Raw genomic sequence first — 14,429 nt, 5'->3', positions numbered from 1 at the left:
GAGCTAAGGTCCGGGGGCTCCGCAGGGTCCCAGCGCCGCCCGCCCCGGACTACCCAACACCGCTCCGCGTCCCTAGGGCGGGAGGGAGCAGCCCGGGAGGCGGGTCTGGGGCACCACAACACCCCAGGATAGGTCAGGATGAAGGACACAGAGCACCCACAAACTCTCATCACACAGCCCCAAAGGGGAGGCCGACCACACGTGGGTGGCTGCAAAGTTGGAAGGGGCACAAGGAAGGAGCCCAAAGCCCTACCCCCTCCCCAAGCCCCCACTGCACCCCAAGTCCCATTCAGCCCTCCCCCTGAACACAGAAAGGAGCCCTGGGGTCCCTCTCCCACTACACAGCCCTGCAGAGTGTCACCCCTGCACCCCTGAGCGTGGGAGCACACAGGCCCTTCCAAATAACTTGCTGCTGCAAGTAGAGAAGCTCCAGCTAGAGCTCAGGGGTCCTGTGAGCACCTCTAGTAAAGTGGGATCTAAAAACACACCTCCCAGCAGAGAGAGCTCCCTCCCACCGAGTCACCGATAGCATCTGGAACTCCATCCATACCCCTCCCCCTACCTCTGGGAAGAGACACCACAGCGCTCCCAAATTTAGAGACATCCCCCACACCCCCGAAGTAGAGAGCACAAGAAAGGTTGTTTTTTTTTTTTTTTTTTGCTGCAACGTGTTTATTATGTGCCAAAAACTACACCACAGCTTACTCCACGCATCTGTAGGAGAGTGCAGTCTTGCCTGCATATACTACAATGAGGTAGAGACTTCACAAACAGCTTCACAAAACCCCACAAAGAGCAGCTGGGATATGCAACAATGCAACATCAGCTCAGCAGAAAAGAAAAAAAAAATCATACTAAAGAGGGAGAAATTATGACACTGGTTCTTTGGCACACAGCTTCCGATAGAGGGAGAAGTAACAAAAAACAATTGGCATAATTAAAGGTCTCAAATCCCAGCAGCAGCATCTCAGTCGACTGCACTGTTACTCCACACATCTCGGGAAGGAAAAGAAAATTACTTGTCCCCTCTAAGAGAAAGGGCTCCCAGGAATCTTCATCATCCACCCAAACGCAGCCCTTTTTTAGCTTGTTACAAAAAGAAAAGGTTTAAGTCCTGTGACTTCGTGTGATTAAAAACCTCTATCAACCCCCCATAAGTGCAACTTAAAAAAGTGCAACAAACTATTTTAAAACTATATACAGCAGCTCAGAGATCATCATCCCATCCAGTTCCAAATCCAAAAACAAAGCCCGGCCTGTCCTGTTGCAAACCCCTTGATTTACAAGGTCCTGCCAGCAGCCCCCAGACACAAATTGCAATAATGTTAAAAGCTGCCAGGAAAGAAAAAAATCTCTCGTTTCAAACTACTTAAAAACTGTTTTTAAGAGTGTAAAAAGGAACTCGTAAAAACCCTCGAGCGTAAAATATGAAATATGATTTGGTTTAAATGAAGAGCAAAGTCTCCTTTGTTGTTACAGTAAAAAACGCCAGCTGAACACCCAGGTCACACCGTCCAGGTGGGGGTAAATGAATGGAAAGGCACTGTATGGCAACGGCAAAACAATGACCAATGAGACCTGCGCTCTCTCCACCAGTATTGCAAGGAATGTAAAAAAGCGCCTTTAAAAAATAAAAAAACCAAGGCAGAGGCGCCTGCGGCGACACCCCCGCGACACGTGGCCCTTGGTTGGTTGGGTTTTCTTCATTTTCAATTTTTGCTTCTCATCAGCAAACCAGGAACCAAAGTCTGGGAACTGCAGAATGGCTTGAGGGGCGCTCCCCCCCACTCAAAACACCCCCAAACAAACCCCAACAAAACTCACTGTGCATTAGTGCAGAAACAAAAAGACCAGCAAGTGCAAACATGAATGTAAGATTTGTTTTGTTTTTGTTTTGTTTTTTTGTTTTTTTTTTTTTTTTCCCCCGTCAGTCCTCAGGAAGAACGTTTCCCGCCGGGCCTGGCTCCGGCAGGCGCTTCCCTGCTCCCCACTCAGCAGGTTCTCCAGGGGACTCGCCTGCGGCAGCCCCGGCGCCCTTTAGCTGGAGGAGTCCCTGTTCTTCTGGTTGCGCATCAGTGGGCGGTGGTGGCGCAGGACCTCCATGGAGTGCTGCCAGTGCCAGCAGGAGCGGCAGAAGTACTTGAAGCAGACCTGTGGGGAGAGCAGAGCAGCAACACTGTGGGCTTTCCAGCAGCAAAGGGCCACCAGAAGCAAAGCAACCTCTCTCCTCCCTCCCTGCCTGGTGTGGCAGCCCCCAAGAGCATGGTGGATCCGTGGATTGGAGGGAGGAAATGCCAGCGATAGCATGTTGTGCCCAGCTTCCATCTTTTGAACAGTTTTAAAGTCAGGGCCTGGGTAGTGGAGCAGTAGCCAGGCTTTGCCCCCAGTCCCCTGCATCTCTGTCCCTTGAGCAGAGCCTGCTGCTGCTCATCTCCCACTCTGACTCCATGGGAAGACACCAGACCCTGGCCAAGCTCCTCTGCCCACAGAGAGGGGAGGTCAGTCAGAGCTCCCTGTGCCTTGGGCAGCCCCAGGAGTGACCTCAGGGTGACACACTGACTCCAGCTTGTCACAGTTTGCAGAGCAGCAGCCTCCCCTCCCCAACAGGGACGCCAGCCCATCCCACAGTAGGCCCTGATACACTGGCACAACACCAGCAGAGTCACAGCATTCCCAAAGTGAGGCAGAGGGAAAGGTGTCTGTGCTTCCAGGTGAGTACCAGAGCTGCCCCTCCTCCGAAACAAGGGCTCACCCCCAGCCAGGGCAACTCCATCCTGCCTCCTCAGGAAGGGACAAGAGGCATTCCTGGACACCAACACAAACACCACTGCTCCTGGCACAAGAGAAACAGCCTTACCTGGTCTCTGCAGAAGAACGGACCAGGCTGGGCATTGCAGACTTGGCACATGGAGTCCTCCAGGTAAGGGTCAATCTGAACCTGCAGGAGAACCAGGCAGTGGGCACAGAGCAGTGCTGGGGTGACTGTTCACTCCTTGGGTACCCCAAGTCCATTCCCGCCACCCCCTTGGGCTGTCAGCTCCCCACTTCCCCTCTGCCTGTGGGCTGTGGCACCCCCAGCAGCACCTGCCACAACACAGATCCCCCTCTCCAGGCTGCCCCACCAGCCACACTCACCTTCTTTGTAAACTTGGTGGTTTTGATCTCCACAAAGGCAGCAGTCACAGCCTTCAGGTAACTGCGCTGGTTGTTGAAGGTGACGCGTCCTGACCCTGGAATGAGCCGGACCACAAGTGTTAGGCAGGAACCAGTGGGGGCTGAGGGGGAGCCACTGCCAGCACCACCCCTTCCCCAGCACAGCTCAGCCACTGCCAGTGAAGCAGCTTTGGCAGGAAGATGGTCTCCAGGGCCTGGGGGCTCTGCCTGTCTCCTTCCCCAGGCCCCACACTCCCAGGAGGGGCAGCAGCTGGAGGGAGGCTGGCAGGGCCCTGCTGAGGGCATCAAAGCAGCAGCTCCACATCTGCACCTGGAATATGCTGGTGCTAAGACAGTTCAGCAGCTTTTCTTTGCAGCCTCCCCCTCACCCCAGACCCTTGTGTTTTGCAGCCTCATTGCCAGTCCACATCATTCCTGCACCACTTGCTTCTAGCCAAGTTGTGTTAAGCTCTAGGAAAACACAACCCAGTTCCTGTTCTGGGCCTAAGGGGAGTGCCTGGTGTTCCAGGACTGACACACCAGTAGATTCCTCCAGTTCAGCCACAGCACCAAGTGTCACCCAAACCCATCATTCCCCTCCCCAGAGCACGGAACAGAACACAGGCAGAAGGGCCCCAGTTACCAAAACTGAGTGCAGACTACTGTGACTTTAGGACAGCTCCAAGGGCAAAAGTGCCACTGAGCTGTTGGGAAAGGGATCTTGCCTACTTGGAGATACCCAGGTTCTGCATGAAGCACAGGAGGTTGGGGTCATGCCCTCACAGAATTTGCTTTCACAGTCATTCTGCCATTCCCACCCCCCTGGGACCGTCCCACTAAAGACACTTCAAGGGCTTCTCAAGCACCATGGGCAAGTTCTAAACCCAAGACTTGCCCAGAAAAGCCTGACCACTGTCCAAGGACAGTGACAAGCAGTGACAGCTCTGCACTATCAAGTTCTGATGTTGTTCCTGCCTGGCAACACCAGGAGATTGAGTCCCTCCTCAAGTCTGTGACATGTTGCAGCCTGAGCCTGGAAAGCTGATCCTCAGGTACACACTGTAGGGCATTTCCCACACAGACCAGTCACCTCAGTGCTGTCCCCAGAAACATGTCATGTTTCAGCTCCAGTGACAAGAGCCTAAAGTGTAAGACCCACAGCTGTCTCAGTTCCAGGGATGGAAGAGCAGCTGCAGCAGCATCCAACAAACATTAACAGCACCAAACAAGGGCAGGAAACCCTTCAGCAATGCCTAAAGAGATATTAAAACCCTCAAGCTGCTCTGGAATAACCTAAGATCTTCCAGTTCCCAGGCACATCAACTCTGACAGCTCTCCCCAAGGTTGGTCTTGTCTCCCCATGGCCAGGAGGCAAGAAGCACAGACTACGGAAGAGGCTGAACAGACATCTGCTCCCAGAGCCTGGCACCTGGGCAGCCTTCCAATTGAGGGACAAGCCAAGGGCACTGCTGCAGACTCCTCAGAGCATGATCCTGGCAAGATTGTCACTTACCAATGGGATACTTGTGCTTGTCCGTGTCGATGCCAGCGTAGACCACCCCTCCAAACAGGTCATACATGACAGCTGCCAGGGCCTCTGCATTGAGCATCCCATGGAGAGCCCCCACAAACACTGTCTTGCTGGGGTCAAGCCGCTGTGATGGGCTGCGCACGAAGTTGCTGTCAGCCAGGACCCACGGGATCACCTGCACCTGGAGCCACACATATACAGGGCAGGTCAGCCACATCCTGCAGAGCCACACATTGTGTCCTCAGCTCACAGGAGCCACCCCAGACCCTGAGACCACACCGTTGAGCTGCAAGCGTTGTTGTTGCTACTCAGGGTCCACATCCAGGGCACCACAGCTCTGGGGCTACAAATACCTCTGTGGAGCCCCACAAGGGAACAAAACCAACTCCTGCTTCCAGCCAAACTGGAATCCAAGCCACCAGTCCCTTGGAGCTGGCATCCAGGAGACAATCCACATTCTGGCACCAAGTATTTATGATGCAGTGCGATGACTCCCAGCACAGGAGCCTGTTGTTGGAGGGGATCACTAGAACAACCCACCCACAGCCAACTCCAACAGGAGCTCCCATCTGCTCAGCTGATGGAGGGTTCCAGAGAGGAGAAGCTTCTGGCAGAGCTAAATCACCAATCCCTAAGCACAGAAGCACAGTCAGACACCCAGAGGGCTGTCTGGAGCAAGTTAGTTTGTGCTTGTCTAAGTAAGAGCTGTATCTCCATGATGTAACTACCCAAACTCAGGCAGTGGTCCCTAAACTGAGGTCCCCCTTTCCTGGAAGGTCAAATGGAGCCTCCAGCAGCCTCAGCACTTCCAGAGTACAACTCAGAGCCAGACAAGGTTGCACTGGGGAACAACCTGGGATCCAAAGTATCTGACTGGGGAATATGAAAGCCTTTAGTTTTATGAGCAGAGGAGGCCTGACAAAGCATCACAGGGATTCCAGTCTGGTTTGAGAAGCAAAGGTATGCTAGAAGTAGCATGGAGCAGTAAAATTCCCTGCTCCTATGCTCCTTTCCAGCTAACTGAAGCTGAAGGCAGGTCTGTCACCAATTCAGGAACTCCATGTCAGTTTAACACAAGCAGTTGTGAAGGGCACAGACACGGCCCTGACACATCCCCATCACAGCAAGACACCAGTTAAGGCCAGCCAGGAGCCAGCACTCCTGCTGCTGCTGTTCCAGCCCTGCTTTCCTTTTCTCCAAGGATCTCATCCACATCCTCCGCTGCTCTCATGGCTCTGCTCACCTCTTTGCAGCGCATCCTGCGGCTGGACATCTTGAAGTAGTACTCACTGAGCCCGTCGGGGCTCAGCAGGTCCTGGGAGCACGCCTGGAGCAGCGCACGCACAGACTTCTCTGACTCAAACACCAGGTACACGTATCCTTCAGAAGGGAAGGGAGAGAAGCAGCTGTTAGAACTGTGGTGGAGAAGTAAGGCATCATCCCAGTTTGCAGACACTCTCAAAATCACTCAGATGCCACCTGAAGTATCTGTGTGACAGCTCTTGCTGTCCCTAACAGACTCTTTGTACAATCCAGAGTATGGCCAAGCTGGGAAGAACCCAAACGCACCGTGGCACAAGGGGCAGAATGTCCACATGGGCCACTGTCTCTTATGCACAAACCACACCTGGACAAGTCAAGTGGGCATCACCAGCCTGGCCACAGTGAGGTCTGCAGAAAAATGGATTCTGCTTCACATTTAGAATATCCTGACTCAGAAATGTAAGTCCAGGGTTTTAAAGTCACTTCTGTGAGTGTCCTTGCAACGCCTTGCACTGCTCTGGTGACTGAACGGGGCCAGTGGGCACCAAACAGTCACTTTCTACTCCATAACTTGTTCCTGCTTACACGACATGTCAGTCTAGCTGCTCCAGGCAGGATCAGGCCCTGGACACTGCTGGCTAACCGGTCCCCAGGCTGTCAGTATGCTGTGTGTGCCCATCTGGACTCACCACATGCTTGCAGCAGGGACCAGCTATTGTCTGGAGCCACAGCCCCATTCGGAGCTCCAGAAACAACCCAGAGAAGGTTCCCATCACCCTACAGTTCTATCTACCCGGCTGGGGAAGGGTGGGGATGCTGGGTGGGGAGTGACTCTGCAGCCCAGGTGCAGACCCAGGTGAGGGCAGGACATTACCCAGGGTGCTTTGTACCACCATCCAGTGACCAGCATGCAGCCGTACCATCCCAGCATCCGTGCTGTAACATAGCATGGGAAAAAAGTAACCCTACCGTGTCGCTATTACCTTTAGGCATATTACCTTTGGGAGGACAGCGTGGGTGTTTGCCATCCTTACCGGGCCACTCCACACTCAGGGAGCCAAAAACACGGAAAGTGTTGATCAGCCCAGCTACAGGCAGAAGAAGAGAGGTCAGACAGTGTGCCCCACAACAACTCCATCCTGCACCCTCCCAGTCAACACTCAAGGCCTTGGCGTGGGGCCAGGGACAGCTCACCTTCTGTGATGTCCCATGGGACTCCTCCCAGGAACACTTTGCAGGAGTAGACAGGGTTCTTGTAGTTTCGGGGAGGCAGCTGCCCGCTCCAGGTGCAGGTTGCTTCGTTCACAGCTTGGACAGACACCAGTAACACTCAGTACAGGACCATTTTCCTTCCCACTCTCCCACAGGTCTCCCCCATATTCCCCAACTACAGGCTGAACAGAGCTGCCCAGACACCTGCCTGTTCTCTCAGCAGGTACAGTCAGAGCCAGGCTTGTGCCTAGAGAAAGCCCTACTCTGCTGCAAGCTTCATGTCCAGCCATGGTGCCTGCACAGACACACCTTCATGCCCTCCCAGAAGTCTGGGACCATCCCCAGGCCCTGCAGCCTGCCATGACCGCCCCCAACTCACCTGCCGCTTGCCGATGAAGCCGGGCTTCTCTTTCGATACTGAAAGGGTCTTCTGGAGAGTCCAGAAGATCCCAGGAAGGCCACACAGATGCTCCAGGCCATCTTTTCGATGCACTGGCTGGGGAGGAAGTTACTGCAGCCAGGGCAGTTTGATCTTGATCCAGTTGGGATCCCACTCCCATATTCAGGGGGTCTCTTGACACCCCACTGAGAGGCAAGAAGGGCAGAGGTGGGGAGATGCGAAGGCTTGACTGTAAGAGAAAGGCCACATTGAAATCCAGTTCCAGAGTAAGAACACAAAATGCCAGTGGAGAGGCACCACACTGGGGCTGTGCCCTCACTCATGGCAGGATAGGGAGCTCTCAGTGATCTCCTGAGCCCCTCTGACATCTGGCAGAAGCAGAAAAGCAGCTCCCCATCTGCCCCAGCACCCTGACAGGACCAGAACTCCCATGGCAAAGGCCTATCCCTGCAGCCATTCCTCCCGTGGTCATGATCACCAGCAGGGATTGTTAAGCAGGAGGCACCTTAGAGACAACAAAGCCAACAGTCACCCCCTTGCTGCACAACCCCAAGGACACTGTCACCCCCAGGGAGCACCAGCCACCCATGGAGGAATGGCTTCAGTGGGCAGGGCTCACTGGCAGTGCCAACAGGCTCCAAAGGCACCAGCTGGATCCCACCTTTCAGCCTAGCTCCAAGCCCACCTGACCAAGGAGTGGGCACTGCTGGCTGCAGCCACGCACAGGTTGCGCGTGCCCTGCCCAGGGCAGAAGGAGGGAAAGCATAGACTGAAGGAGTAACAAAGGTGTGAAACACTGCACAGCTCATGGTGCCAGATGTGCTGCAGACCCATCCCTGTGGCAGCTGCCCATGCCAGGGCTGTGCCAGGAGACCTGACCTTCCCAAACAAGGCCAGCACAGAGCCTTGTGCCCTGCACTGCCTGCCACCATCCTTGCCTAGGGTGCTGCAGCCACTCCCAGAGCAGATCCTGATTCTCTAGGGTGGATCATAGCAAAATCAACCCCACATCCAGTCAACTGTGTCCTTCACACCCATTCCAACACAGGGATGGGTGTCCTTCACACACATCCCAACCCCTTGACCAAGGGATCAAGGCCACAGCCACACCGTGGCAAAGCTAGGAACAGTTCCTGGCTTTATATCCTCCTGTGCCAAGGCCAGGCCAGGCCAGGTCATGCAGCAGCACCCCAAGCTGGCTGGAACCAGGCTGTTCTGCTGGCACCCAGAGCTACTGCTCACACAGCACAGCACAGACTAGGGCAGCAAGACTAACACTCGCCGTGCTCCCTGACTTCCAAATTTAGCTGTGCTTTAGGGAACACGAGCAGGCTAGACCCAGTTTGCTCAAGAAGAAACAGCCCTGAGATGGAGAAGTGCAGTCAGCAAATGGGAAGGGCAATGAAAGGCAGAGACAGGAGCTCCTGAGAAGTCCAAGCTGGAGCCTGGAGGTAGCTGTGCTCATCAGCAACTTCCCTGCTGGAATCAAGGCACAGATATCCACCCTGCCACACACCAGCTCAAGCACTCAGATCTCCCTGGGAGCTACTAAAACCCATCAGGGCTGCAAATACAGAGTCCTAAGGTAAAAATATTAATTTAAAAGAAAAATTATAAGGGTATTACTGGTTTGTGCTGAAGGACTGCATGAGCAGCCCTTCTCCCAAACCCTATGCTGTGTCAGCGTGGGATGATAACTCTCTCCAGCATTCCCTTCCCTGGCAGCCCCCCCGAGCTCTCCCATGCTCCTGAGAAATGCAGCAAGATCCCAGGAACCACAGAGTGGGTGCAAGACCTAAACTTACGATCAAGTCTGAGAGGTGGTCGGAGCCAGAGCTGAACCCACTGGTGTCAGAGTCCGAGGGGCTGCTGGAGCGGGAATCCAGGAGGGAGCGAGAGTTCCTCAGCGACGGCGTGGAAAACTTTTCTGACAGGTCTGAACCAATGGGGTCTAGAGGCAGGAAACTCAGTGGGGGCTTCCCTAGGACATTCCCGAGAGGGTTACTCAGCATGCTGAGAACTGCAACAGAGAGAGAGTCTGTCAGTGCCGCAACACAACACACCACCTTCCTCTCAGCTTTTCTGGCACTAGGCTCCTGATAGCCCACAAATATCAAGGAGGTGACACCTCTGGCAGGTACCAACCCTCTCCACAGCTCTTTGCCATCAGTTGTGCCATGGTGCTGCACAGCCAGAGCCAGCAGCAGCAGCCTGGTGTGGCTGACAAACATGAGGGTGGGCTAATCCCCTGAAACTGAGATCAGCCAGAAATCCCACTTCATCTGGGACAGAATCAGAAACCTCAAAACACGGATATGGACCTCAGAGATGCTCTGGACAGGCCTCTCTGACCAGTCCATGCCATTTCTTGATGCTTGTGCTGGAGCAAGCTGGGAGCCAGGGGTGCAGCTCTCCAGCAGTGGGGGCACACACCAAGAGCCAGGCTGAGAGGAGCACACCTGACACACCAGAAGGCATTTCCAGGCTCAGAGGTGGGATACTGCCTCACATCAGCCCCACCAGAAGTTGGTTATGGGCAGCCAGGAAGGTGCCAGCCGGGCCTGCTGACAGAGAGACTTTGCAGCCCTCAGCGAGCCCCGTCCCTGGTGTGTGTTCACAACAAGCTTGTCTGGTCAGGCCTCTGCCCGAGAGCCAACAGACAGGTACGTGCCAGACTGCTTCCCTCACACAGCAGGTTTGCCTCCCACTGAGCAGAATTCCTCTCTGCAAACAGAGCACCAGACCACCAAGGAGTCAAGAAGTCATGTCCCAGTCAGTGATGTCCAGGCAGCTGCCACCCAGGAGGCAAGGGCGCACAGGGCAGACTTAGCCACGCAGGATCCCACAGGGGCACAACACCAGCCAGCTCTATTCAAAAAAGAGCAAGTCTCAGCAAGTTGAATGTGTCCCCAAACCCAATGGAAAGAGCAAAGTGTTCAGAAATTGTTTCAATTATTCAGAGCTTGAAAAACAAAGCAGCTTGTCCTGAAGCTTTCAGTTTTCAGCAAGGCAAGTTTGGGATCTGCTTGAGATCCTCCAGCCCCACCTGATCTCAGCCAGTTGGACCACAGGGTTTTAACCCTGATTTTCAGAAGCTCCTGTGCAGATGAGGATTAATTATCCTAAACACCTTCCAAAGCAGGAAAGTAAAAGTGCCATCATGCTCAAGTGCATTACGGTCAGACACCAGGACAATGCAGTGTCAGCACCAGAGAAAGCTGCTGAGGTGCCTGAGGTGAGATGCTGGGATGTACCTCTCCCAAGCAGCGTTATCCAGAGGCACACCTGCTGTGGAACTGGCATCTCCAGTCTCACACTTAGGGAGAAACCTCACAACACCAGAGATACCAGACAGGTACAGGTAGATCTTTTACTTGAAGCACCTCCCTCAACCCAATAGAGCCCTGAGTGACAGTCACAGCATCTTCCCACATTTGCAGAGCCTTATCCCTGCAAGTTTCCCCTATTTTGGCTACAGCACAGGGCTATACACTCACCTCTGACCACACCTGGAAAGGCACGTCCTGCCCTTGGCTCTCCTGACAGTAGCACCTGTGCTCACACCCAGCCCTGCAGCCACGGGAAATCCTAGCTGGCCCAGAAGTCCTTACCTGGGCAGAGCCCCAGGAGGCCAGGGAATGAAGATGGCTGGAGCTAGGGAGAGGCTGCTCCCTCCTAGTCAGGGCTCAGGGTAGGGCAGAGCATCTCCCAGCCTAGGCGAGCCACACTACGCTGCTCCACCGACTTCTCTGAAGCCACGTGATGTGTTTAAAAATACAGTCGGTGTATTGTTCTGGGGAGAGAGCTGAATCTGTCCGACAGGCTCCAAAATCTGATTAGTCACTAAACAGCACAAGAGGCAAAGCAAAGCAGTTGATCCCATGGCCCAAACGCTCCCGCGCTGACACCCTCCTCCTCCCCAGCAAACAAGGACAGTGGGTTTGGAACGCCGGGCAGGGAGAAGCCTGTGCTGACCCCGGCTGCACAGCATTCCAGAGACCTGGAGCAGCAAGTACCAGGCAGACTACTACCAGGCAATGCTGTCCTGCACCTCATCTCCTGGTTACTGGAGATGAGGGACCACAACTCCATTCAGGATGCACCAGTAAGGGTTTGGGGGCTCATCAGAAGCTCCCAAAGGCATTATGGGGTCCAGCTGCTCTGCCCCATTTATTCAGCCTTACCCCTGCCACCACTTACACATTTCCACCAGGAATGCTCAGCTCTCACCACAGCTACAAAACCAGTAAAGCCAGTAGGAGTACACTGGAGTAGCAGAATTACGGGCCTTTAAAGGGATCCACTGTCTGGACATTTACCACCAGGCAAAATCCCGCTGGCTCCAACTGCCCCACTCCTAACCTCATGTCCTGGAAGCACTGATATTCTGCTGTTAATGCAGAGGGATTCCATCCACTCCAGCAGCTTTGACAGCTCTGCACAGGCAGCACTTGGTTACACACTCTGCAGGATACACTGAGCTCATGGGAGACCCCACATCACCCCAGGAGGCCTGACTCAGCTTCACTTGGTACCCACAGACACTCACAGGGATATGAGGAGGAAAAGCAATGAGCCATGCTCAGCATTTCCTCCATTACAGTTACTTAGTGACCAGGCTGAGTGCCCTGAATCCAGTCTGTCATGTGGACTAGGAAACACCAGCCTGAGACACCAGATTTTATTCTTCACCCCCATTCCCATGGAATCCTGCTTTAACTCTCCTCTCCAACCCACCCAACCCCTCCGGGGCATGGGGCACAAGAGCCCAGCACAGACTGGCCACCTAAAAGCCCTCAAAAGTCCTTGTGGCCACAGTTCTTCCTGGAAAGTTGTCCTTGTGTCCCCTCTCAATCAGACAGCTCATGGAAGGGAATAACCATTCCCAACGTGCATAGCAAGATGCATCAGCAACTCCTGATGTCAAGAGCATCCTTGACAGTCCCAAAGTGAAGCAGCAAACATCAGGGAAACACTCAGAAGAAAAGAAAATGAACAAAAGAACTAAGTATTTTTCACATCTGGAGGGGAAATTCTAACTTAAGGGTCAACATGATTCCCATCCACAGCTCACACAGCAGCCACAAGGGGGGAGCTTCTGGAACTTTCCCTGCCTTTGCTCAGCTCTACAAGGGAGGCACATGCCAATGCTCCTCTGCAGAGGACAGCAGGAAAGGAGTTTTTAGTAGAAACTCGGTGCTGACTTCTGACTCACTGTTGCAGCTTTGTCGACTGATCTGGAGCCAGCGCACTCTGCTCCATCTCCGAGCGCGTCAGACCAGCACTGGTAGGTTTAGGAGTTCTGTGGAGCAGCCATGACACCCACGTGGCACTGCCAGGTCACGGGCACACAAGGTTCTCACTGGAGAAGGAGCATTTTAAAAACAACTCCTCTTCCTTAGCTGAGCTTTTCCCAGTAAATGCTGTCACACCAATGCTGTTGCAATGCACCTTAATTCCTGTATCATCCCAGGGTTCCTAAAGACGTCAAGGGGAGCACAAGCCTCTTGGAGCCATCACACCCAAGCCAGACACTTCACAGAAATAAGCAGCTACACTGAGCCCACAGTAGTGGTTTCACAGGGCATTGGTTTTAACTCGAGGCCAACTCTGCCCACAGACCCCAAATTATCCTTTAAATCCAGTTACTAACCACTCAACTACCACTTTTAACATGAGTTTACCCGGTCTCAAGCAGATCATTCCATCAGCATAAACTGCAATTCACAGCACGCTCTGGGAAGGGTGTCCCAACAAACAGCAAAATGCCCAATACCCAATCCAAGCAGCCTCAGAACAGCTTTAACTTTTCCACCTGTCAGTTAAGACTCCCATCACATGCCCAGGACCTTGGAGCACATAGCTCTTCCTGTCAATTAATCCACGGCACTAAGCACCACACAGAGCATCCACTGAATTTACTCCTGACAATCAGAGTTGACCAGAAGCTCTGCCACCGCCACACTGTCCTCTCAACAAGTGTTTCTGCCTGGCTCTGTGGGAGATCACCCAGCAGAACAAGCCCACAGGAGATCAGTGTTGACACTTCCATTTTAGTCAAATTATGTAACAACTGAACTGTTCCCAGAGCAAAAATCCCTCTCACCTGACAGCTGCCCAGGTCCTTCTGTTCAACTTGATTCCCCACACTCAGAACATCAGTGGGAGCTCCCCCCTGGCTGGAAATAGCAATCCTGTTGCAGGAGCAGGGTGTGCCAGGCCCCAGTTTTTATGCTGCCAGCACCGTCTGGCACCTGCAGGCTCCGAGTGCAGACGGTTCCGTGCCACGCTTGGCACGGCCCCGAGTGTGAGGGGAGCACATACACACATGCGCTCTTTGAAGTCATGCTCTGAAGACATGTTCCAGCATCTCAAAGCTCACTGCAGGGTTGGAAAAAGCCTATTTAGAAGAGTCCAGGACTTGTCCAAGCAGGTCCATGATGCCAAGGCCTTCAGAGGGTCAATTCTGCCGGCTGGCACCCCCAGTAAGGTTAGACAGAGCCACACTGCAGCCTCCAGAGAGGAGACACCAGAAGTTTATCTGCTGGGAGATTACTCAGGACAGAAAGGATGGTAAACTTAAGACCTCCCTTGCATCCACCAACTACTAAGACTGGAAATTCACCCTTCTGCTTGGATCCCCTTGCAGAAATAAAAGGAAAGCTCTTACCAAGAGAACTAAAGCAGAAGAGTCAGATTTCAGTGCCACCATGCTGCTGCTCCCACCAGGTGACACCTGAGGCCCAGAGGCTGCAGAGCCATGTACACATTTGGGGCAGGGCAGCAGTATGACCAAGAGCCTGGAGACTGAATACAGTGCAGTTTCTTTTGTCATGCATCAAATAAGCTTGTAAAGGGAAAAAAAAAAAA

General features: G+C 53.6%; 1 protein-coding gene across 12 annotated transcripts in view; it reads right to left on the bottom strand.

Moving 5' to 3' along the window:
* Nucleotides 1-1,910: 1,910 nt before the first annotated feature.
* CPEB1 (cytoplasmic polyadenylation element binding protein 1) overlaps nt 1,911-14,429 on the bottom strand; it is a 37,446-nt gene continuing 24,927 nt past the window's right edge. For 9 of the 12 annotated variants that reach the window (XM_027889439.1, XM_027889455.1, XM_027889463.1 and 6 more), the window contains 9 exons: nt 9,365-9,579; nt 7,539-7,788; nt 7,142-7,255; nt 6,931-7,035; nt 5,928-6,064; nt 4,667-4,865; nt 3,136-3,230; nt 2,858-2,938; nt 1,911-2,151 (listed from right to left, as the gene is read on the bottom strand). In XM_027889439.1, the coding sequence (XP_027745240.1) occupies nt 2,038-2,151; nt 2,858-2,938; nt 3,136-3,230; nt 4,667-4,865; nt 5,928-6,064; nt 6,931-7,035; nt 7,142-7,255; nt 7,539-7,788; nt 9,365-9,579 (1,310 nt within the window). In that variant the 3' untranslated portion in view covers nt 1,911-2,037. The remainder of the gene's footprint in view (nt 2,152-2,857; nt 2,939-3,135; nt 3,231-4,666; nt 4,866-5,927; nt 6,065-6,930; nt 7,036-7,141; nt 7,256-7,538; nt 7,789-9,364; nt 9,580-14,429) is intronic. The other 3 variants (XM_027889448.1, XM_027889411.1, XM_027889430.1) reach the window with 2 other exon arrangements.

The sequence above is a fragment of the Empidonax traillii genome, unplaced genomic scaffold (assembly GCF_003031625.1).
Source record: "Empidonax traillii isolate 1590-97213 ecotype Southwest subspecies unplaced genomic scaffold, ASM303162v1 scaffold12:size2584012, whole genome shotgun sequence".
Classification (NCBI taxonomy): Eukaryota; Metazoa; Chordata; class Aves; order Passeriformes; family Tyrannidae; genus Empidonax; species Empidonax traillii.
Note: the sequence above shows the minus strand (reverse complement) of the source record. Positions and strands in the feature narration are given on the sequence as shown.